At 41.2% G+C, this 23,532-nt stretch overlaps 1 protein-coding gene across 13 annotated transcripts in view; it reads right to left on the bottom strand.

The window, feature by feature from the left end:
* Positions 1 to 23,532, bottom strand: part of CAST (calpastatin) — a 103,452-nt gene that overhangs the window by 34,897 nt on the left and 45,023 nt on the right. For 5 of the 13 annotated variants that reach the window (XM_074952885.1, XM_074952881.1, XM_074952886.1 and 2 more), the window contains 13 exons: positions 18,587 to 18,646; positions 14,612 to 14,677; positions 11,099 to 11,149; positions 9,732 to 9,788; positions 9,492 to 9,608; positions 6,047 to 6,145; positions 5,876 to 5,944; positions 4,368 to 4,466; positions 2,688 to 2,768; positions 2,544 to 2,594; positions 1,578 to 1,673; positions 1,381 to 1,476; positions 556 to 657 (listed from right to left, as the gene is read on the bottom strand). In XM_074952885.1, the coding sequence (XP_074808986.1) occupies positions 556 to 657; positions 1,381 to 1,476; positions 1,578 to 1,673; positions 2,544 to 2,594; positions 2,688 to 2,768; positions 4,368 to 4,466; positions 5,876 to 5,944; positions 6,047 to 6,145; positions 9,492 to 9,608; positions 9,732 to 9,788; positions 11,099 to 11,149; positions 14,612 to 14,677; positions 18,587 to 18,646 (1,044 nt within the window). Of the gene's footprint in view, positions 1 to 555; positions 658 to 1,380; positions 1,477 to 1,577; positions 1,674 to 2,543; positions 2,595 to 2,687; positions 2,769 to 4,367; positions 4,467 to 5,875; positions 5,945 to 6,046; positions 6,146 to 9,491; positions 9,609 to 9,731; positions 9,789 to 11,098; positions 11,150 to 14,611; positions 14,678 to 18,586; positions 18,647 to 19,711; positions 19,730 to 23,532 lie in introns of all 13 variants that reach the window. The other 8 variants (XM_074952887.1, XM_074952884.1, XM_074952889.1 and 5 more) reach the window with 3 other exon arrangements.

The following is a 23,532-nucleotide window of genomic DNA, read 5'->3' as shown; positions in this document are numbered from 1 at the left end:
TTCAGAACTAGCACCAGCACTCCAGGCCCCTTCAACAGCAACTAATTTTCCATTGCCATCCTGTCACTCCCCTTTGTGCAATTACTTAATATGGATAAGGGATAAAATAATGTAATGCTAATAAGGCGAGTGGTGTTAGATGTAAAGATAGTACTCAAAACATGCAAGGATTAAATACCAAATGAGCACTAAAGTTTAAAAAAAAAAAAAAAAAGAGACATTGAAGAGATTCAGGCTAAATACAAAAACAACATTAAAAAAGGCAGACAAGAAACATTTACAAAAGAAAATGCTATTAATTGTAACTCCCCCATCCCACCCCAAACCCAACAACTAGAGTGAAAGGGAAAAACAGAGAGTGTAACCAACAAGAAGCACACCAGTCATTACTCTGTCCCCTTTTCTGGTAAGCTGTATCCCATTTCTACTCGCTTTGTCTGTTTTTTGTCACTTAAGTAAGTTCTCTGGGGTATGGATTGTTCACCTCTTATGCATTTGTACAACACCTAAAAAAATGGGGTTTTGGGAGCCGATACAATACACATTTAATTATACCTCTGAGACTTCTACAATGGAACCAAGGTCTTCTTTGGGTTCAGGTTCTGGTACACCAAGAGTATCAGCAAGGGCATCTAGTGCATCATCACTCATTGCTGTCTGGGTTTAAGAAAATGTGCAAATCATAGTGTGATTATTCATAAAAAGGCGTGGGTTTACCTTACATGTGTCTTCCTCTACACTCTGTATGGAGCGAAGCAATGTGTTTGTGTGTCTGCGCTCAAAAAGAGAGAACACAGTATTTTTAATTTCTGTTCTGCTTCACATTTCCTTAACACAAGAGGGCAGCAGATGGCAAACTCTGATCACACCAGCAGCTTTTAATCAACTAAAAACTTCCTCAAAGAGAGGAACGCAGAGACCCCATCACTACAGACAGTAACTACTTCACTGCATGGTCTTAGCTGAAGCCAGACATTACATGTTATCTTTCCAGATATGGGAAGGAAAGGTCAGTTTTACGAGTACAAGGAAATGAAATTATCCTGATATTAAAAGCATCCCACACAACTAAAAATACCAAGCTCATTTTTGTAACCAGCTCTCATACTACATTTTTCAGCCTATGGGAGCCCTGCAAATGACTCCAAAAGCAGAATTATTTGACCCACACAGGCCCAATCCTGTAACATGCAGAAAACACCTCCTGAGAGGCTCTCAGCACCTGCAATTCCTGTTGTACTTAATATGTTCAACAGAATTTCAACTGAAACCAAGGATGTTCAATGTCTTGCAGGATCAGGCCCACATTTTGGCATGAAGTATGTTAAATGCAGATGTATCATTATAGTTAAATTAGTCAAAAAAAAGGAATATGTATACCTCTTCCAGTTTTGGTTTCTTCTCCTTAGGAGGAGCTGAACTCCTGACTGAACTTGTTGACTGTGCTTGTACAATTTCTCCTTCCTCTGTTGGCTTCTGTTATGTAAGGAGAAAATGAAACATTTGGTTATCGGCAAAATTTGCAAAAAGTGTAAAAAAGGTAAAGTTAAAAAATCCTCAGTTGGCAAAATTAATACCTCTTTAAAAATTGTCTTCTCCTCTCCAGGAGTAGAAGTACTGCAGGTAAAATCAGATGACAAAGCATCTGCAATATCATCATCCGTCATTGGTTTCTAAACAGAAATTGCATACATAATAGGTTATGGTTAACATTCAAAGGTCAATGGCTGTCAAAACCTAGTTTATAATTCATGTGTGCTGTGTGCTTACTGAAGTAGCAATTTGTATTTAAGGGGTCATTGTTATACTTTTGTCTCAGAGCAGTCACAGAAAGAAACACCCCTATACTTCTTCATACACTTCACATCAAAATGCAGCCTTTTGTTTTCTTTTAGTTGTAAACGTATAGGGAAATCAAACTCTAATCTGTGGAACTCTTTGCCAGCAGATTTTGTGAAGGCCAAGACTATAACAGGGTTTTAAAAAGAACTAGATAAATTAATGGGGGATAGGTCCATAAATGGCTCTTCGGTGGGATGGTGTCCCTACTCTCTGTTTTCCAGAAGCTGGGAATGGGCAACAGGGGATGGATCACTTGATGATTACCTGTTCTGTTCACTGCTTCTGAACCACCTGGCATTGGCCACTGTCGAAAGACAGGATACTGGGCTAGATGGTCTGCGCCAGTATGGCTGTTTTTATGACCTTGCTAACCACACAGATTTAAGCATTCTTTGTCACACAAAGTACTCAAAGATTCCTGCATCCATAACTGTCAATAGCTAGTCTAACATTATCAGGTTCAATTTCTCAGAAGTATTTGGTTTAGTTGTTTCAATTTCTTTCAGTTTTCCAAGACCATCCATGTTAGTTACAAATTCTGTGCTAAAACTCCAGAGGCTTCCCACTGACTTCAACGGGAACTGCATGTGGTCAGCACCTCCTAGAATTTGGCATTTTCTAATGTCGCAAGAAGTTAATTAGAACTTTCCCAAGAACCTGATGCCTTATTTTTACCTTTTGAGATGTAAATCTAACCTTACCTGAGGTGGTTCTTTTTTTTCTGGGGGAACAGCTTGGTCATCTCCTTTACCCTGAAAGAAGAGTTATTTCTGTGGTGAATGGACGATAATCCCACTATACAAGCAGAACTCTATTGCATGTCTTGTTTTGCTCACTTTACTTACCTCCAATAATTTTCTGTACCCTGGAGGTATAGCACCCTCCCGTTTACCCAGTTCTTCAATATATGCAGAAGAACATGAATCCTGCAACAAAATCAACAAATTAATATTGTTGTATTAATGTTTGTTGAAACCAAATTTAAGTTACTAATTTACAAAGATAACTATATAAAATGACATTCTACCCTCTAATAAACTGGCCTTCTCCCTAGCTCACAAAGAACCCACTGCCACACCCAGAGTCTCTTTTCAGGCAGTTTTATTCTTCCAACACAGACAAAATTAACAAAACCAGTTCCTCAGCCCACCCCAGGCTTCAACTCCCAGTGCACGGTCCCCTTTGCCTCTTTGTCCTTCCTTCAGGAATCTTCCATGCTCTGGTCGCTAAGCACCACATCACCCAGAGCTTTTTCCCCAGTAGGTTCCCACTTCCTCCACTCCTTGCGGGATGGCTTGCTGCTCCTGCTTCTTAGAGCTTTCTAGCTATGACTCATCAAGTGTCTCCCCCTTGCCCAGTTACCTCTTTTAAATCTCACTGAGGTCACCTGACCAGTCACAGGTGTAGTGGCCCTGCTCCCTCTTCAAGGGGCCAGCCACCCTGTGACATACTCACTAATGATGCTTCTGAGAAAAGAGAGAGAGTCAAGTACAATAAATGGCCAATCTCAATCTTTTAATGTACAAACAGATGTGAATTTGAGATATTTAGTGTCTACTCCACTCCCTTACTTCTCCATTACTAGTAACAACTCCCTTATCCTCCCCATCAACTGGGATTGCAATCTCGCTTCTTCCCCCACATCCACATTTAGAAATGAACATCATTGTCTCAGATTCCTAATGCTCCACTATGTGACAAGTAAAAAAGTAAGTAGAAAGAATTCCCTTCACCTATCCAAGCTTTTTTCTCTCCCCTGTCAGCAACTTCGATAAAAACATGTTCTTTTGTAAATCTGTCAGACAAGCCCATATCTGGTGACTGTGACAGGGCAGGTAAAACCCCCTTTAAAGCCCTGCCAAAATGCTGGCTGCAGAGGGCTCTCTGGTCAAAAGGCCAGGTAGAGAGACATGGGTATGCAGCAGAGAGCCCAGCTGTAAGCCCAAATGAGGGCTAGCTCAAAGCAACAAGCTGGGCCAAGTGGGAACAGCTGGGCTAAAGACTGGGAGGGCTATAAAAGCCCTGGGAAAACCTCAGTGAGGGGGCTGGCGTCGGAGGAGACAGGAGGGCTGTTTCTCTATCTCCTTACCTACTAGAAGGAGCCTCAAGGGCCAGAAGACCCTGGGAAGGGTCTGTGGTGGGACTGTTGTTGGGGGAATTGGGACTGCACAAGAACACTGTAAATCAAGACACAAAGGTGAAACCACTGAAGAAGGTGGTGGGACTCTTTCTTATACCAGCCTAAACCCAGGGTGCAGGCACAAAAGTGGGAGTGCCGGCATAGACCCTGTGACAGTGACCAATTCAAATAGCAACTTTTTTCCAGTTTGCTGACACTTCGCCATTGTGTTCTACTGTAGATCTATAGTTGCAATATTTCTTAACAGCTAAAAACAACATGAGTATCATGTGGGAGGCATTCCTTATGTTTTACAGAGAAATTATGAATCTATTTCAAATGTTATAAGATCACAGGGATAATTACTCAGCCTGTATGATAACAAGTAATGTAAGAAACTCAATACCGTAATTTCTGGGCCCGTGTAGACTGGACTAGGAGGGACATATTCTTCAGGTCCTCCTAGTGTATCTATCAGGTCATCTAAGGCCTTATCTACATCAGACTAGAAAAATAAGCAGACAGTTATATAAGTTAATGCACTGCACAGCATGTAAAGATGTATCACAATGTGTAGCATTAATGTAAGACTGCAAAGAAACAGAAAAAAAGACAAAAAAAATCTCTCTTTAAATCTAACAAAAAAAGGTCTACATTTAGGTTATTATGCAAATACAGGCATATATAAAACTTTACTGTTGTGCCTGTCAGCTCCATACATGTATACAAGGGAGTTCACTGAAATTTACAAGAATCTTCTCCCCTGTCTTCAGTCAGCTCTCAACAAAGAGAAGTACTCACACCACATAAGCCTGGGATCATAGAAGAAAATCTGTCCATTATATAGAGTCAAATCCAGTAGCCTATTGCTTGTAATCAAATAAATCGGTGATCTAGTTCCTCTTTATTTAAATCAACCATTAAAAGTGACACCATCGTGATTAGATTATTGTAGCTTTTACGGAAAGTTTTTTGTGTGTTATTAACCAGGATAGCGACCAGTTAAGATTGGCCTACAGTGGGGCAGAGCTGTGCAGCCTGGCCAGCTTCCAAACCACAGGGAAGCCAATGCCAGGATTTGGCCCAGTAGGAAAAGCTAACATGCGATACAGAACTGTACTCGCTCTAGACTTTTCAACTGCCCCCTCTCCGATAGATGCAGTATCAGCTAAGCTTCTTGTTCTACTGGTTTAAAAGTGTGGGGGGGGGGAGGTGTGAAATTCTACTGATTTTCTCTTAATCTTATAAAATAAATAAAGATCAGATAAGACATTGATATGGTGCAACAAAGTGTCAAAAAGCCACAATCATAAACAGACTGATTATTTCTGCTAAAAAGGAGAGTACGTAAATCTATGGTGGACACCCGAAATTTAGCAGAACTGCAGCAAACATGATCTTAAAGACCCATCTTGCACTACCCATAAACAAAATAATACTGAGGGCAGCTACCACACGTAGAATGAACTTAATTTTGATGTGGGTTTGTTTTTCCCCCTGAAGAAGGCATCTAGCCTCTCTGGTTCAATGCAGATCATTGCAATTTAGGACCTTGATGGAAGGGTGTATAAATGAGACTTTTTAGGGAGAGAGGGAGCAGGGGGAAGGAAACAAGATCCTTTGCAGAGAACTCCTGGAAACCAAAACTAGAAACCTGCTCTGAATCAGTACAACTTCAACAGACATGAAAAACATTTTCAAAGATAATTGTTTACCAGTTACCTCTCAGTTTCAGTAACAAGATTATTTGTAGTCAGCTGATTGATTAAAAATAAATCTTTACAAAATATTACCTAAAGATGAAACATACTGAAGTATTATTGATAGCAATGTTAGATTTGGGAAAGGCTATTAAGAATTGGGAAAGTTGTGTTTTATACAAGAGGGCTTATATGTCAGTATATTGTTACCTACTTTTTCAGGTGGCTTAGTAGGTGCAGCTTCAGCAGCTGAAGATGGAGCCACTGATTTATTTTCTTTAGTCTGAAAAAAGAAAAAAAAAAGGTGAAAATAGTGCTGAAAGCCAGTGTAAAGGAGGTAGGTTTATACAAAGCAGCTGACTTGTGTTAGACTGTAGTTACCTACCTCAGCAGTCGGCTTATCAGCTGTCGCAACCAAACCAGCAGCAGTGACTGCACCAACCGTAGCTGCACCACTAGCTAGTGATTTATTTTCAGTTTTAGGCTAAGGAAAAAAATAGAGTGTACGCTTATAGGACTTTGTGTTAACAATTTTAAGAAGAGAAACAGTCAAACTATAATGGAAATGTTCTATCCTAGTATATATCCTACATTACTCGAATTGTCAATACAACTTTTGGGCAAAGTTCAAGGATAGAACAAGAAAAAGATTATTAATGCTGCTAAGCAACACTGTTTGCTGAAGGAAAGGTGCAGTTCTAGTGGGATTCTCTCTTTCATTCCTCTGATAACACTGAGATAGTATACCTTTAGGACAAACAACACACTGATTTCTGGTGCAGAAGGAGAAAGTTCATTAAAAAGCAAATGGTACTGAAGTTTAGTAAGTATTTTACTGGATTGTAAAGCCCCACATCTTTCATGTTTTATTTATAGGGGAATGAGTTAGAAAATTGTGGGTAAAAATCTCTCATGATTTGTGGTAGATTTTGAGATCTGCGATTTTATAAATTTATTTTACCTCCTGTATTTTTGTTTTACCTCCTTAATTTCCTAGCCTCTCATGCTGCTTTCATGGCTTCCCTTTCTCGACAGGTCTTACTTTAGGGAGATAGATCTGCATCTGGAGTGGGCTATGCCAGACTGTGCTGCTCCTTGTAGCTCCCAGGCAGTGGAAGGCTTTGAGGGGAGAGTCCCTAAACTCCTCCCTCTCGCCACCTCCAAAGAATCAAAAATGAAGGCTGGGGAATATACCATGTTTGTCTCAGTTATTAGGCTCTTCTTTACACCCAGGGTGTCTTCAGCTTTGGAATGTGTCTGGGCGGAGGGCAGGGGGTGTTTGTGGAGAGTCATGGAATCTGTACAAACTAGCAGCTGCCAGACTTACTCTTATTAAAAAAAAATAGCATGACCAATTTTGGTTTAATCAATTTAATCTGAGTGTCAAATATTTTATTAGATAACAAACTGTTTGATTAGAGAGATAAGGTGTTTGGGATAATATCTTTTATTGGACCAACATCTACTGGTGAAAAAGACAAGCTTTCAAGTTTACACAGAGCTCTTCTTCAGGCTCTGTGTAAACTTGAAAGTTTGTCTCTCTCACCAACAGAAGCTGGTCCAATGAAAGATATTACCTCAGATACCTTCTCTGTAATATCCTGGGACCAACACATCTACAGCAACACTGCATACAAACTGTTTTATTGTATTTTATAGACTTGAGACTGCATAATGTAAAATGCAATCTTTTTTTCCCCATCACCGGCTACTATTATTGACATTCGGGCATCTACCGAGTCTCAAGTCAGTTCAGCGAATTAGCATTTTTTTCAGAGGAAGCTGCAGTAAATGAGAATTTCAGAGATTCAGAACTCAGCTTCCCATCTTGGTGTTTTATACTTGTAGTGAACCCTGCATATGAAGAAATATAAACTAGCAGAATAAAATTACCTATTTCAGTGCATTTTGGGTAGAGTTTTATAATCTTTTGAAGTCTTCATGCTTCAGGTGTACAGGGAATTATTTTGGCCTCACAGTCAATGTTATCTAGCCTGAGTCACCAAGTCCCAGGATAGCTCTATACTGCAATCAAAGGTGTGACTGCAGCTCAGGTAGGAATGCCCACACTAGCTTTAATCTAGCTAGCATGACTCCATATAGCAGTGTAGATGCATCAGCACAGACTAGCAACGCAAGTAAGTACCTCAAGTTTCAGACGTGCTTGTACAGCCCAGGCTGGGGTCCATGCCACTGCCTCTACACTTATTTTTAGCTATGGGAGCTACATTAAAGCTAGCATGGGTATGCCAGCAGGTGCTGCAATTATACTTCCCACTGCAGTGTAGACATACCCTAAGTCCTAGACAGACATCTGAGAGAGATTTACCCAATGACAGAGTAACCTGAATGTTTATTCTCCCACTTTGCTTTCTGCCCTCTTCTTCCCCTTGACCCCTCTGAATTTACCCCTTCTGTTCTTCTTTCCCCTCTCCTTAAGCTCCCATGAGTCCTGCAGGCTATGAGGGCATGCTGCACATCTGCATACTGCCAGTTTACTCCTCTTCCACATTTGGGCCAGTCGTTGGCACTCAAAAATCTGCCTGAAACACTCAGCAGAGAAGGGAGCCAAACATCAAGTAGGGCAGCGCTCATATGTTAAACAGAGCGAGGCACACACCCTTGATTGACCCTAGGCTCCCCTATCTGCTCACGTGTTTTACTAAGGAAGGAAAGAGAGGAACAAATTGACAAAGGGTATGTTTACACTGCAGTGTAACCCAAGGGTTCAGATTCAGACTCAAGCCTAACCCCTCTTCTGTCTGTACACAAATCATGCTAACCCAGGGTTCAGACCCAGGATCCCAATATCTCATGGAGGTGGAGGGTCAGAGCCTGAGTCAAGCCAGGACCCAGGGTTCAAGCCCTCTTGCTTTACAGTGCATATGCAGCCTCACTAGACTCGTGCTCAGAGTCTCCCAAAAGTATTCCACAATCAGACAGGAACTTTCCTTGTCCTCTGAACAGTCAAGTTTGGTGGTTAGTCAAGTTTTCCCACAACAGCACTATGAACAAAGGGCTAGAGCAGTCACATTTTGGGAGGATGCCAGGAAGTCTGAGACACGGGTGATTGGACTTGGACCCACATAATGCACTGGAGACACTGAGTTTGTGACCCAGGTTTCAAAAATTCCTAACCTGGGTTACAACTGAGTGTAGATGCTCAAGCCCTAGGTTAACAAACTCAGGGTCTGCTAACTTGAGTTCTACTAACCCTGAGCTTACATTGCAGTGCAGACATACCCAAAGAAGGGCCTGAGCCTGAGCAGTGCAGAGTTTGCAGGGGAACGTGACAACAGTCTCGAATGTGCAGTACTTCTGGCTTAGGCAGACCTGCAATTGCCAGTGATTTTATATGGTTCACCTTCAAAAACATCCACAAAACCTTACAAAGCTAAGAATGGTTTAACAGAGGATATGAAGCTTGGCGGAACACCCTTATTGCAGAATACTTATTAAAAGAGGCTGTTTCCAATCAGATGTTCAGTCATGTATATTCTGTAGACAATGCTTGCACACTATTCTCATCAATACTTTTGAATCAGTACATTCAAGGTATTATTAAAGTTAAATAAGCAAAATGAAAAGGCCTCATTAAATGCCAAACAGTAAAGTTTTATACATGTTTAATGTAGCTTAGACTGTAGTTTAATGCAGCACAAAAAGCTGTCACACATACCTTCAAAAAGGCAGCCTGTCTTTGGGATAGGAACTGTCTTTTTGTTCAGTATTTGCACATGCCTAGCACAATGGGGTCCATGACTAGGGCTAGTAGGTGCTCCCTCAATACAAACAAACAAGTAATAAAGGGATTGCCACTTCTGCTTTACCTTTGGTTCTTCTATTGAAGATACTTGCGTTGATTTTTCAGTCTGACCGGTGGCCGCTTTTCCTGGACTAGCTTTTTTGGAACTTTTTGCTACAGAAGATTTGGATGGGCTTTTTGCCTGTACAACCATAAATATGCTATTAATGTATAGGACAGATTTTAGTATTCTTGTGTTTTTGTTTTGAGAAAACAAACAAACCAACCAAACAAACAAAAGCAGAAGAAAACGTAAATAACTCACCCCACCAGGTTCCTTTTGCTTCTCTTCAGATTGATGTTTAGTTTGAGAATCAGCTGGCTGTCAATAATATACAGATATATTAGAATATATTAGAAAATATTTAACTGTTAAAAGTATTCAACTCAATAGATTTTTAGTCTAGTTTACTTAACATACATGTAACTTTCACCTATTCTGACAGACAATTTAGAGACACAGGAAATTATTATTTTCTGCTTGTCAGGCTGCACAAACAAAGGAAGATACAATTCCTGCTCCAACCAGATTATACACATCCTAAGGGCACAATCACATGAACACTTATCTGTATGGGACTTAATATACTAGAAAGGGGAAAGCCACATCTGGGAGTAGTTGTAGCCAGGCTTTAAACACAAAGGGATCTTTCAAAGGGTTGTAAAAATACTTCTCTCAAGTTATTTATAGCCCTTTTGTTAGCTATACATTCCCGTTTGTTTACTTCATAGTGACAGTTTTTCCTGTAGCCTCTCAAGTAATCTCAAGGGAAGGCACAGTTTATATTCAGCTAGCTCAGCTGGCGAGTAGACACTCGCCCAGGCGCCATATGAGAAAAAGCATAGTCAAGGTTTGTGGAAATGAATTTTTCTTCACTCATTCACTGTTCAAAGTTTGAAGAAAAGATCTTGGAAGAACCTATAAGTATGGGTTATCTTTCCCTGTAAATGTGTATTTTCATCTTGGGCAAAAATTAAAACGGGCTGGAACTTTGCATATGTCCTTGCAAAAAAAACCAAAACAAAAAACCATATTGGAATGATTCTGCTTTGTTTGCAGGTTCCTTCCCCTCCCTACTGAAGGGGCGGGGAAAGAGAGAGAGAGAAAAAAAAAAGAAATAACTTTAAAAAACCTGATATTTACTAGGCAGATAGAGCACCTATTCCTCTCCCTAGGAAAACTCTGCAGAAGAGAAAGCAGTACACAGGAGAAGCCTAGAATATATCCTTGTGAATTCTGAGGCAGTCATGCAGCAACGCAGACTCTGCATCAAGTTCTATGAGCACCGCCCTTCCCTGAGAATCAGAGATGTCAGCTTTCTCTGTTTTTTTCCCGCCCACACATGCCTTAAAAGGGTAAAAGGTGCATGGTGGATTTAATGCTGGTTTCTGCTTAGAAATCTGTTGGTAGAGGGGAAGCCCAACAGAGTGTCTACTCCCCAGAAATGTGCTATGTCAACTCCTAACATGGCGGCACTCCTGTTCCTACCTCATCTGCAGGCAGGTTTGTTTCCTTTCACCCATATGAGAAGATGGGAGCATCTGGTCCAGTAGTGGCAGGATTTAGTTTATCATTACAAACTTCTCTGAAGAAAAACAACGCACAATGATTCAATAAAAGTAGTAGCTTACCTTTAGTGACTGTGCTACTATTCCAGGTTCTGTTTTTGCGGTTTGTGTGTTCTAAAATACATAAGGAATTATACTCAGAACAAAAGATCAAAAAAGCAGCTTAGTTCTTTTTAATGATGTTATTACTTCTTAGGTTTGAAAACATATGGCATATTTTATACACACATGAACACTCAAATATATGTGTTGCCCTCATCCTCCAATTTACAACATATGGTCCCGCACAGGACCCTGTTCATGCATTATAAGTTACTGGAGCATGGCCAAAACACAGCGCGCACGCACGCACACACATTCTCTCTCTCTCTCTCTCTCTTTACATACTCATTTTACTTGGGCCATGAAATAAGGGAACTGAGTAAAGGTAACCAATAATTCCAGTTTCCCAAACTAAAAAGTTGTTTCAGCCACATTCAGAATAATATTACTATGATTCATCTCAACTCAAAGTACAGAAAGTATAATCAATATCTGGTAGATACGAGGTTATAAATTACCACAACAAATAAAATAGTGTGGTTACTTCCAGAAAAGTTACTGAATATAGAAGCTTCTAAGTCAGGGTGCGCAAATTACGGCCTGGGGGCTGCATCCGGCCCTTCAGATCTTTTAATCTGGCCCTCAAGCTCCCGCAGGGGAGTGGGGTCGGGGGCTTGCCCCACTCCGCACGTGCCTTGGCTCCCAGAAGCAGTGGCATGTCCCCGTTCTGGCTCCTAAGCGTAGGGGCAGCCAGGGGACTCCGCACGCTGCCCCACCCCAAGTGCCGGCTCTGCATCTCCCATTGGCCAGGAACTGCGGCCTATGGAAGCTGAAGGGGCAGCACCTGCGGATGGGGCAGAGAGCAGAGCCACCTGGCGGCACCTCCGTGTAGGAGCCCGCACCCTGAATTCCTCATTTTGGCCCCACTCCAGAGCCCACACCCCCAGCTGGAGCCCTCATCCCCTCCCGGAGCTCTCACCCCCTCACACACCTCAATCCCCAATTTCGTGAGCTTTCATGGCCTGCCATACAATTTCCAAACCCAGATGTGGCCCTCAGGCCAAAAAGTTTGCCCATTCCTGTTCTAAGTCATATCTGCTTACTTTATTGAGACCATGTCAGTATAGTTATACTGGTATACTATCCTGGCAAAGCACTCCCAGTGTGGACATAGCTATACTAGCATAGCTGTGCTTTTGCTGGCATAGCTTATTCTTCTCCCAAGCAAAATAAGGCTATGTCTACACTTGAACCACTAAAACGCAGAAACTTACTACAGTGATGGGAGAAAATCCAGCTCCCCGAGAGGCAGTAGCTAGGTCAACGGACAAATTCTTCCATCAATCTACTATCATCTCCACAGGGACTTAGGTCATCATATTATGTTGTGCAGTGGTGTGTATTTTTCACGCCCCAGAGCAACGAAGCTAGGTGGAGCTAATTTTCTAGCATAGACCAGCCTGAGCTATATCGGTAAAAGTGCAGTTTTGCCAGTATAACAGCATTTACCCTTGGGGCTTCTGCCAGCACAGCTATGTCCGTCACATTTCATGCCCCTGAGCAATACAGCGATGTGGCAAAACATTGCAGTGTAGACATGGCCTGACTTTTTTATTATTATTAATTTTAGGCTTTTTACTGTACTCCTTCATAGTTAACATAGCTATTGGAGAGTTAGCTGGAGATTTCAGTGGCTCATGTATCATCAACAGCATTCTTTGTAAGTTTTAGCTGCATAATCATTAAGTGAAAGCCCGGCTCCAGTTACCATATGGAAAGTTGACTTTTAGATCCTAAGTTGAACTTCAGGCCATCAGTTAGAAAACGCATTTTTACTTGGAAGGTAGGCACATTTAGAGTCAGAGACAAACTAATAAGGACCCATATTTTTATAGTCACCTACAATAGAATCACATTTACAATAAAACAAAGGATATAACCACTTGACTATTATTTAAGCATGCAATTTGTCTACTGTAATTTTGCAAGCATTTTTCTTTCATTTGGGAGGCATTCTAAACTACTATTTAGATGTGTTTAGCTTTTACATGGATTAGTTGACCCCACCGTGAAGTTTACTGAACAGTTCATTACTCAATATGCAACAATTAAGAAAAAAAAATCTATATTAAACCCATGCACAGATCCACAATAAATTTACGTGTGAAATTCTGAGGTTGTGTGTGCATGTGCACATGCATGCATGGGTGCAAGCGACACAAAGATGTTGAAGCCGCAGATTAAGGTATATAGCGCCACACCATAATGTATTCCATAAATAATAATACAAATCACAGAAACAGGGAATACTCTGGAGGTAGGAGTGAAATTTCCTGTACTCCACACTGAAAATAAATCACTTCCCCTCATAGACCATATAGTTTAAACATATTGATACTTTCTAGACCAGTGGTTCTCAAACTAGGGACACCACTTGTTCAGGGAAAGCCCCTGGTGGGCTGGGCCAGTTTGTTTACCTGCTGCATCTGCAGGTTCGGCTGATTGCGGCTCCCACTGGCTGCGGTTCACCACTCCAGGCCAATGGGGGCTGCAGGAAGGGCGGCCAGCACATCCCTCGGCCCATGCCGCTTCCCACAGCCCCCATTGGCCTGGAGCGGCGAACCACAGCCAGTGGGAGCCACGATCGGCTGAACCTGTGGACGCGGCAGGTAAACAAACCAGCCCGGCCCGCCAAGGGCTTTCCCTGAACAAGTGGCAGCCCTAGTTTGAGAACCACTGTTCTAGACTTTCCATGTACTTTAAAACGGATCAAGAAGTTTTGTTTCTCAAATACATTCACAGTCTGTATGCATGCATTTACACACTACAGTATATCCTCGCTATAATGAACCCCCTGGGGATCCAAGCCATTTGTTTGTTATAGCCCGGGGTTCAAGAGCCCTGCCACCGGGCCAGGGCTGACACCTTGAACAGCTGCCGTGGCCGGAGGAGCTGTCAGCCCCCATCATGGCCCTGGGGCCGGAGGTGGGATCCAGGGACCAGGTTCATTATAGCCAAAGGTTCACTATTATGAAGGGCATTATGGAGAGGGTACACTGTATGTACCTACCATATGTATGTATGCATGCATGCAAACACATATACATATTCTGATACACACACACACACACACACTTAACACCATCAGTCAAGTAAATCAGTTATCGAAGCAAGTATCCTAATCTTCCAGGTCTTCTGGTTCAAGAAGATTATGTGTGTTTGTGCAGAGATGAAGCTAGAAATTTTGTTCTAACATTATTACATTATCAATCAAACAGATTTTTGCCGTTAGCTGCCTTTAGTTGACAGTTGGAGCAATAAGGAAATGCAACAGATGTGAAGATGTGAGGAACCAGAATTTGTTTTTGATGATTGATCTCCAAGGTGTGTTGGGCCCATAAATGTGAATAAGCATGATAAATGAAAGACTGAATTTTAAGATTATTAGCTCATGCCTCATGGTGAAAGTGATTAAGTGGTGAAAACATGCTGCTGCTGTGACTGCAGACAGAGACATAGTCAGTTGTGCATCACCTGAACTTTGTGTCTCTTCCTGCTGTGAGACTGCTGTCCACTGGTCTGGCTATGGCTTGAAGTAGCCTAGTATTAAAGTACAAATTCAGGTTTTTTAAAAACGCATTTCCCAAGAAATGTAGAGAGATTTACAGGAAAAATGAGATAAAGTATTTTACTACCATTTATGTTTGTACATGAAAACAGCTGTACTGAAACTGCAAGACATATCTGTTACTGAGAGTTAAATTCAAACCTCTGTGCTGCTCATTTACCAATATTGTTATTAGTAACCATAGGTGACAATTTTCTTATAGCGCAAGTAGTCCTTTATTGGAATTTGACTGTACATTTACTGGATGGTTTATGTTTTAAAATCTAGGGGGGAGGGTTAATATATTTTTTAAAATTAACATTAAACAGAATTGTTCACAGTACAAATAGCATCAGATGTATAATAGTTTGATTTAGGAAATAAAATCTATAGCCAGATGTATTTTTGTTTGCAAATGCTACGTCAGCTCTTTCGGCCTGTTTAGACCTTGTGAGCAGGTAATAAAGAAACATATCAGGATCCTGCTTTCAGAGTTCATCAGAGAGGTGGACAGGCAAAGTGAAGGAACAGGGAGATGTACACAATCTGGGAGGAAGGGGGAGACAAATCATAATTGGAGACTAGCTTTGTTTGTCATTCAACACAGAAGTTACATTTCAAAACAGCTACACTTGAAGACGTAGAAAGGCTTTTCAGGATCTGGAGGACAGGTCTTCTTATCTGTGTTTATCTAACAGTTTATACCCCTTCATAGTGTCCCCTCTTCAGGCTTATATTATTGGCAGCTGGGTTTCTACTGATCAAAGGTATAATGATTCATGTTGGGTCCCCAAATGTGAATTCCAAGTAGGACCCGAGATTAAAAAGGTCCCCCTTCCTAAGCTCTGCCCATCCCCCTAGCAGCACATGCACCACCCACCATGCTCACCTCATCCCTCCACAATACCCACACTGCTCTCTTTCTCCCCACTCCATTTCAATGAACCAACCAGCCACCTCCACACAAGGCCTTGAGCTTCACACATCATGGTAGCCCCATGAAGCACAAATCCTTATCCCTGCCACAGCTACAGTGGCTCCCACTTGCACAGGGAAAAGCTGATTATACTTTTTGGGGAAGGGGGACTGACATTCACTCTTGACGGCAAAGAGGGAGCAGGAATGGGTCTTTACTGATTGGGGGCAAGGGAAGAGGGGTCGGTCCTGGGGCCGGTTTTGTTCAATATCTTCATAAATGATCTGGAGGATGGTGTGGATTGCACTCTCAGCAAATTTGCAGATGATACTAAACTGGGAGGAGTGGTAGATACGCTGGAGGGGAGGGATAGGATACAGAAGGACCTAGACAAATTGGAGGATTGGGCCAAAAGAAATCTGATGAGGTTCAATAAGGATAAGTGCAGGGTCCTGCACTTAGGATGGAAGAATCCAATGCACCGCTACAGACTAGGGACCGAATGGCTAGGCAGCAGTTCTGCAGAAAAGGACCTAGGGGTGACAGTGGACGAGAAGCTGGATATGAGTCAACAGTGTGCCCTTGTTGCCAAGAAGGCCAATGGCATTTTGGGATGTATAAGTAGGGGCATAGCCAGCAGATCGAGGGATGTGATCGTTCCCCTCTATTCGACACTGGTGAGGCCTCATCTGGAGTACTGTGTCCAGTTTTGGGCCCCACACTACAAGAAGGATGTGGATAAATTGGAGAGAGTCCAGCGAAGGGCAACAAAAATGATTAGGGGTCTAGAGCACATGACTTATGAGGAGAGGCTGAGGGAGCTGGGATTGTTTAGTCTGCAGAAGAGAAGAATGAGGGGGGATTTGATAGCTGCTTTCAACTACCTGAAAGGGGGTTCCAAAGAGGATGGCTCTAGACTGTTCTCAATGGTAGCAGATGACAGAACGAGGAGTAATGGTCTCAAGTTGCAATGGGGGAGGTTTAGATTGGATATTAGGAAAAACTTTTTCACTAAGAGGGTGGTGAAACACTGGAATGCGTTACCTAGGGAGGTGGTAGAATCTCCTTCCTTAGAGGTTTTTAAGGTCAGGCTTGACAAAGCCCTGGCTGGGATGATTTAACTGGGAATTGGTCCTGCTTCGAGCAGGGGGTTGGACTAGATGACCTTCTGGGGTCCCTTCCAACCCTGATATTCTATGATTCTATGATTCTAAGAGGTAGAACGGAATCGAAATGGGAAATAGGTCTCTGAGGAGCAGAGGCAAGGGCACAGGGAACAAATGAGAAGCGAATGGGAATGGGGTCCGCACAAGAAGAGGAAATGATACTTGCCCTACTCCCTAGCAACTCTGTTTCCTTCCAAGGAAGTTCCTCTGGGTGCCCCAATTCCCCTTCAAGGAGGAAATATGAATTATACATGAGCTATTAAAGGGCAAGGTAAGGTAGTTCCACTTCTCCCTTTGTAAAGATAGGCCAGTAAATTCCTGCAGGACTCTATGCTCAAGAGTCCCCAAATGTTGCAGGGCAGGGATTTACACCCTGCTACTGTAGCTGTTTTTTCCTGCAGGCATGCTTATTTTGAGTCTATTAATAGAGAAGCGACTACTTTGTCTATTAACAGATGGCCAGATGGTTGCCATCATGTAGATAATGCCACACGGAAAGAGCATGTTAGGCGTGAGTTTGCTCTTTGATGCAGGTTCATAATTAATCTATTATCATCAGGAAACATCTTAAATTAGTGACTGACAAACAACGAATTTCTAAATTTATGAGCAGCAATGATCATGCAGGATTAGACAATGGTTTAATAACTGTCCGGTTTATTGTCAGGAGTTTAGTAGCTAGGTCTTGTGGACTGTGTGTGGAGATGAAGATTTATAAATTAGATATTTTGGCATCCATTGTAGCTACGACTGTTAAAAGAGCTGACTGACAAACACCCTTGAGGAATTACAGCATAGCACTGTTTGAATTGGCAGAAGTGCTACAAAGGAAAAGAAGGAGAAAGTTGCTTTTTTACCAAGAAATATTTTGACATTCAAGTGGTTGGTGATTGTAAAGGTGCTACAGCTTTGAAAATTTCAACTTTTACTGTTTTTTGTAGAAGTTTGGTAAATGAGCTTCACTTGCTAAATCAGACTGCAGACTAAATTAGAATGTTGAAATGGATTCTCCTATAATGCTAATAAACTTAAACAGACTGACAGTGGACTTCAACCTCAAAGTGACATGATCAAACTTAGACCTACCAGTCTGGCATTAGGTTCACCATATGTATAACATTAGAAAAATCCATATCTTGTACTACTGCATTGTTCCCTACCTGATCTGGTTCAGAAAGCTGACACGGTATTGAAATGAGCAAGAACCCTATTCTGGAGTGCAGGATTTTTGTCAGTTTCAATATTTTTATCCTGAGCAAGAATGTACAGATAGGCAGAGAGGAGGGAAAACATCATATAATATTTTTTATATTACGATAGTGACCAAAAACTCCGAATCAGGATCAAGGCTCCTTTCTACAAAGACATAGATGAAAAAGCCTCTTGCCCCGAGGAGCTTGCAACCTTATTGAAGACACAACACGACAAGTGTAAAAGACAACAGGAAGGAAGGTAGCAGAGAGGAACGAGGGTATCATTATTGAGAACATGTGATTTCACACTGACTAACTAAGGCCCAAATTCTTCTTTGGGACTATTCACATGGAACTATTCACATAAATAAAGTTACACCTGTAATTAAGGGTTTGCAGGATCAGGGCCTACGTGCCTAACTCAGAGCTTATGAATAAGCTAAAATGTTGTATTAGTGTTTTGCATAAGAGGACAAGTGTCTTTATCCCTATTTTGCAGATGTGGAAACTAAGGTACAGAAAAGTGACTTCGTCAAGATCATATAATGAGTCAGTGACAGAGTCTGAAGTAAAATCCAGGTCTTCTGACTCACAAATCGCAAAGATTCATTCCTTAGGACTTCATACCTTTGTTTCAGTGGCCTTCATATCCGATGCTTTTGTTGCAACAGTAGAAGGGGGCTGTGTCTGGGAAAAAAAAAATCAAAACATTACTTCAAAACGATTTCACCTTCACTTAAAATGTTAAGACAATTATTAATACAGATGTTTGTATCATGCAAGTATATAGGCTTGTTAGAATTCAAGTTACAATTCAGGTTGAGGATTGGAGATTAGGCTGATCACTTTTACTCTGATTCTCTGCCACCCTGGAAAACATACTCCTACTCTGCTTCTCTGTGAGTAGGTAGCGTTCCAAAGGTATACTGTAGAAACAGCCTCTTCTCTTAAGTATGCTGAAAGCAGATTTCTAACTGAATATTGGAATATATAAGACTCCTGCTCTCCAATACTGAAACATCTATGGATATTTAAATGTATATACTAACAGGATTCTTACATATTTTAATGTGCTTGCTCAAAGACATTCATCCTCTTGGATTTATTAGGTTGCCAAAAATAACATTTAATATACACTCTAAGCTTCATACATTTTTAAGGCCAGAAGGGATCATTATGATTTTCTAGCCTAACCTCCAATGTAACACATGCCACAGAATTTCATGAACTGGTTCCTAAATCAAGCCCATATCTTGTAGTTGAGCTACAGCATATTTTGCATATTTTTTTCAGAAAGACATCCAGTCTTGATTTGAAGACTTCAAGTCATGTAGAAGGCACCTATCCCTTCGTAAGTTGTTCCAATGGTTAAATCAACCTCATTATTTAAAAACTGTGCCTTATTTTTAGCCTGAATTTATCTACCTTCAGCTTCTGTAAATGGAATTAGTATTTCAGTAACTGTCTCAAAAATGTTGCATATGGAGGTAATACCACCTCCCTATTCCTATTTAATATTCCTCTGTTTATACAAACAACAATTACATTCGCCATCTTAGCCACAGCATTGTCCTAGGAGCTCATGTTCAGTTGGTTATCCACCAAGACTCTAAACTTTATCGTGAACTGCTTTACAGAATACAGTCCCCAACCGGGGAATGTGATCTAAACTCTTTGTTCCTAAATGTAGGACCTTGCACTTCACCATATAGTTCACATAAACACAGTGGCAATGTCACTTTCCTCATTTACCTCTTTTCTCCTAAGAGGCTTTCAAAAAAGGAAGAAAAAATTTAAGGTTAGTCAATGCGTCCCATTAAGCACTTCCAAAATCTCCCAGAGCCCAAATTTTCCATCACAGAAAAAGACAGGACAAAACTAAAGGAATCTGAAAGGGACATACACAATTTTAAAAATTGCTTTTAAAAAAAGAGCGACCAAAAGTTTCAGTTCAGATCCCTCCTGCCAATTTGGGTGTGTCACTGGGTGATTTGTTGGATCATATTAAAGAAGTTCTGTATTAAAATCACAAATGAGTTTGATTCCCCATAGTTTAAATTCCAGGGTATTACTAATTAAGAGGTCTCTTGGGTTTTGGTACTGTTTCTCTCCCTCTATGCGTGAAACTTGCAAGCTGCTAATTGTGTTAGTACATTCTAAGACAGAGTCTGTTCTCAAAGCAATTCACAGAGAGAGACTCAAAGCAATACTCTAACAACAGAAACAGCACCCAGAAACTCCCCGCCCTTTTGTTGTATTAACAATTGTGATTAAAATAGAGATAGAGGATGTATGTGGATGGATGCTTGGTGTGGATAATAACTGAATGATCAGGGAGGTGCCAGCCTAAGAATCCAGTGTCCATCTGCTGAAGAAGGCGTCAAGTGGAAATAACCAGAGGACCCCCAGAGGGCAAACTGGAATCCACCCAACAGCCTCAAGAATGGGAGAACCAAAGAACAAGATAACATCTAGCAGCATGGAGCCGTCAGGAATGTGCTATCTGCTGACTCTAAAAAGTGAGAACTTTGGGGTCTGATTCTGCAAAGCAACTTCCAGGAGCATCAGATGAGCATCTGACAAGGCCCTGCTCCCTCCTCATGTCCAGGCCACCTGGCCAGTGGCTTGGCATGAGCAACTCTAAGGCTGGTAACTATGATAATAACCTTGCAGAACCTGTGTGTGTGTGTGTGTATGAATGTGTGAATAAATATGAGATTGAATGGAATGTTATAGCTATAACTAACTGCTTACTATGATAACAACCTTGCAGAACCTGTGTGTGTGTGTGTGAATGAATGTGTGAATAAATATGAGATTGAATGGAATGTTAAACTGCTTACTATGATTCTTTCTGTATTCACAATAAATGTGGTATTTTGCCTTTTTCCCTTTAATAAGATCCTGCTGGTTTTTAATTTATTGGTATAACAGATTGACCTCTTTAAGCCACACCCAAGCTGTGATTAATTCCCTGCTTCCTAGCCTGAGGTGGCAGGACTAAGGAGGGTCAGTTTAATGAACACCTGGACCTTATATAAAATGGCTGAGAGATATCAGTCTGGGAGTGGAACTGCAAGCAGGAGGCCAGGTACTCCAGGTGAACTAGCCTGGGAGCTCAGTGCTGTATCCTAAAGCAGGGAAAGATACACAGAACAGAACCCCAGCAGCGGCAGAGAATGGTACTCCAGGGAAACCGGCCTGGGAGGCCGCATACTCTATCCCAGAGCTAGAAAAACTAATCAAAGGTAGCCCAAAGGGTGGCCTGAAGAGAAATCCCTGAAAGGCTGAAGAACCTTCCTTTTTTGGGGGGATTTTTACTTTGACTTTTGCTATCCTGAAAGGAGTTATGTTTGTTTGTGGGTCAGCTGGAGGGCTAAAATCACATCTCCAGCACAGACTAGTGTATGAAGAGATAAGGAGACAGGAAAGGAAACTGAGGGCTGGTAGTGCCCCACTCAACCAGCAGAGTGCACTATGTGGCAGCCATGCCCTATCACACTGTGGATTTAGTCATATTTTTCTATTTTTAAAAGACATTTTTATCTCCCTGGTCTGCTGTATAAAAGATCCACACTGAAAGAGGAAAAACTGTACAAGATAAACAGTGAAACTGTTTAAAACACAAAGTGTCATCACAATGCACAAAGTAAACAAACTGAATAAGTATAGGATTCTTAGATATTATGTGTAAAATTTGCAGGTAAATACATTTCCAGCAGAAATAAAACAAATGAATAGTGTCACTTTAATTAAGGCAATAATTAGGCAATAATGTCACTTTAATTAAGGCAATACTTTCTCCAAAGGTACTTGGGATACAACATACAACTGACCCTCTAACTACAGAAGTGTTCTGCATACTGTATGTAAACAAGTCCATTTTTCTCTCCAGAGTGGATGCAATACAAAAATGAAAAAGTAAAAGCACATTCTGAAAACAAAATGCACCATAATCTATAAAGATGTCTACATGAAGGGTTGAAACAAATATTCTTTTTGACAACCTCTTCTATCTATCTCAGGTAACAGATAAACTCCAGTGGATGAGGTCTCTATATCTTGTTCTACAACACGATACCCTTAGGCAGAAACAGATTACACATATAAAGTCACCTAAGTTCTTGCTACACGACTAACAAGTATCTGTGCCACCCCTTCTCATAGTAGTCACCCTCACTGTGATGTAGTAAAGACTCACACTAACACAGATCAGCACACCACCCCCAAACACATAATGCTACATACACATCATCATCACACTTCTTGAGTCACCTTTTTCTCACTTACAATACACTGACAGAGTAGTTGAAATACAGTATATGCAATAAGCATGCACATCTTCCTCTCTTTTAAGCACTATGTGTGCACACAACATTGTAATTTGTGCTAATAGCGAACAATGTATTCATCAAGTGCTTTTACCGAAGGCAGTCTATTTAATGTGACTATGCCAAACAACAGCTACTGTCTCCATCTCTTGTCAAAACACCTCATAGAACAGTTTCACTTAGTGTTGTGAATGTCTGTTATTAAATAATGACTGATGAAGGGGTTAATTCTTCAAGGAGAAAAGTCTGAGAAAGGATTGGCTTTGGTCTTGGTGGGTCAACAAGTATGTGGATCCACTAGCTATCCACTCCCTTGGTGGCCTTAAGCACAGGTTGTTCCCCTGGTGCAGCTGACTTGCTCTACGGGACAGCATGGAGGGGGTAGGACAGTGCTATCACGGTCTTCCTGCTCCTTCTGGGCCATAGTGTACCCTGAGATGCACTGAAGGAGAGTCCCACCTGTGGTCCCCAGAGTTCAAGGACTTCAACTGCCTCAGGCACTTTCCTTGAATGGGTATTACAAGGCAGTGGAGGGAGATTTTTTGTCCTCCCAATCCTTGTATCACACAAGGACCTGGCACAATCTGGCCCCCTTATCAGTGAGCAAAAAAAAAGCATGTTAATAAATAAATATGTAGAAGTGTCATGCTTGTTTGGTATCTGCTAGACCACCTATAAAACAAGTTGGCTGTTTAATGTGAGGCAATTTTGGATGGTTTCATTTTACTGTTCTTGATGGTGGTGTGTATGTCCATGTCTACTAGCCAACAACATGTTGCTATAAAAAAAACTGTATTCTCCATTTACCACAGTCTAAATGTACAAAACAGATCAAGTTTTGTCCTCTGATGCAACACAGGAATGCATGTCAGGATTGGAGATAAATATTAAAATGTTGCCTAGTAACTAGTACAATAGCTGACTGATTCATGGCTTAAATAGAACTTGGAGAGGCTTTAACACGTTTGGAGGCACACCCAGTTATAGTATGAGAATAATGAGCTCTTGTTGTCCTGTATCAAACAGGACACATTAAAAAATATTACATAGTCAAACATATATGGTCAACACAAAACTGAGATTGTATTTGCTTCAGAACAATATTGTTATTTCAGTATTATCACAACTAAAAGATAAATGTTCAGAAGCAGGCAAAACAAACTGTGCTCCAAGTGCTTATTATAGAGTGTAGTTTGCCTTCACTTACATCCAGGCAATCCCACTGATTTTAGGGATTTCAGT

This window comes from Natator depressus, chromosome 5 (assembly GCF_965152275.1).
Source record: "Natator depressus isolate rNatDep1 chromosome 5, rNatDep2.hap1, whole genome shotgun sequence".
In the NCBI taxonomy this organism is placed as follows: domain Eukaryota; kingdom Metazoa; phylum Chordata; order Testudines; family Cheloniidae; genus Natator; species Natator depressus.
This window is presented reverse-complemented; position numbering and strand designations above follow the sequence as displayed.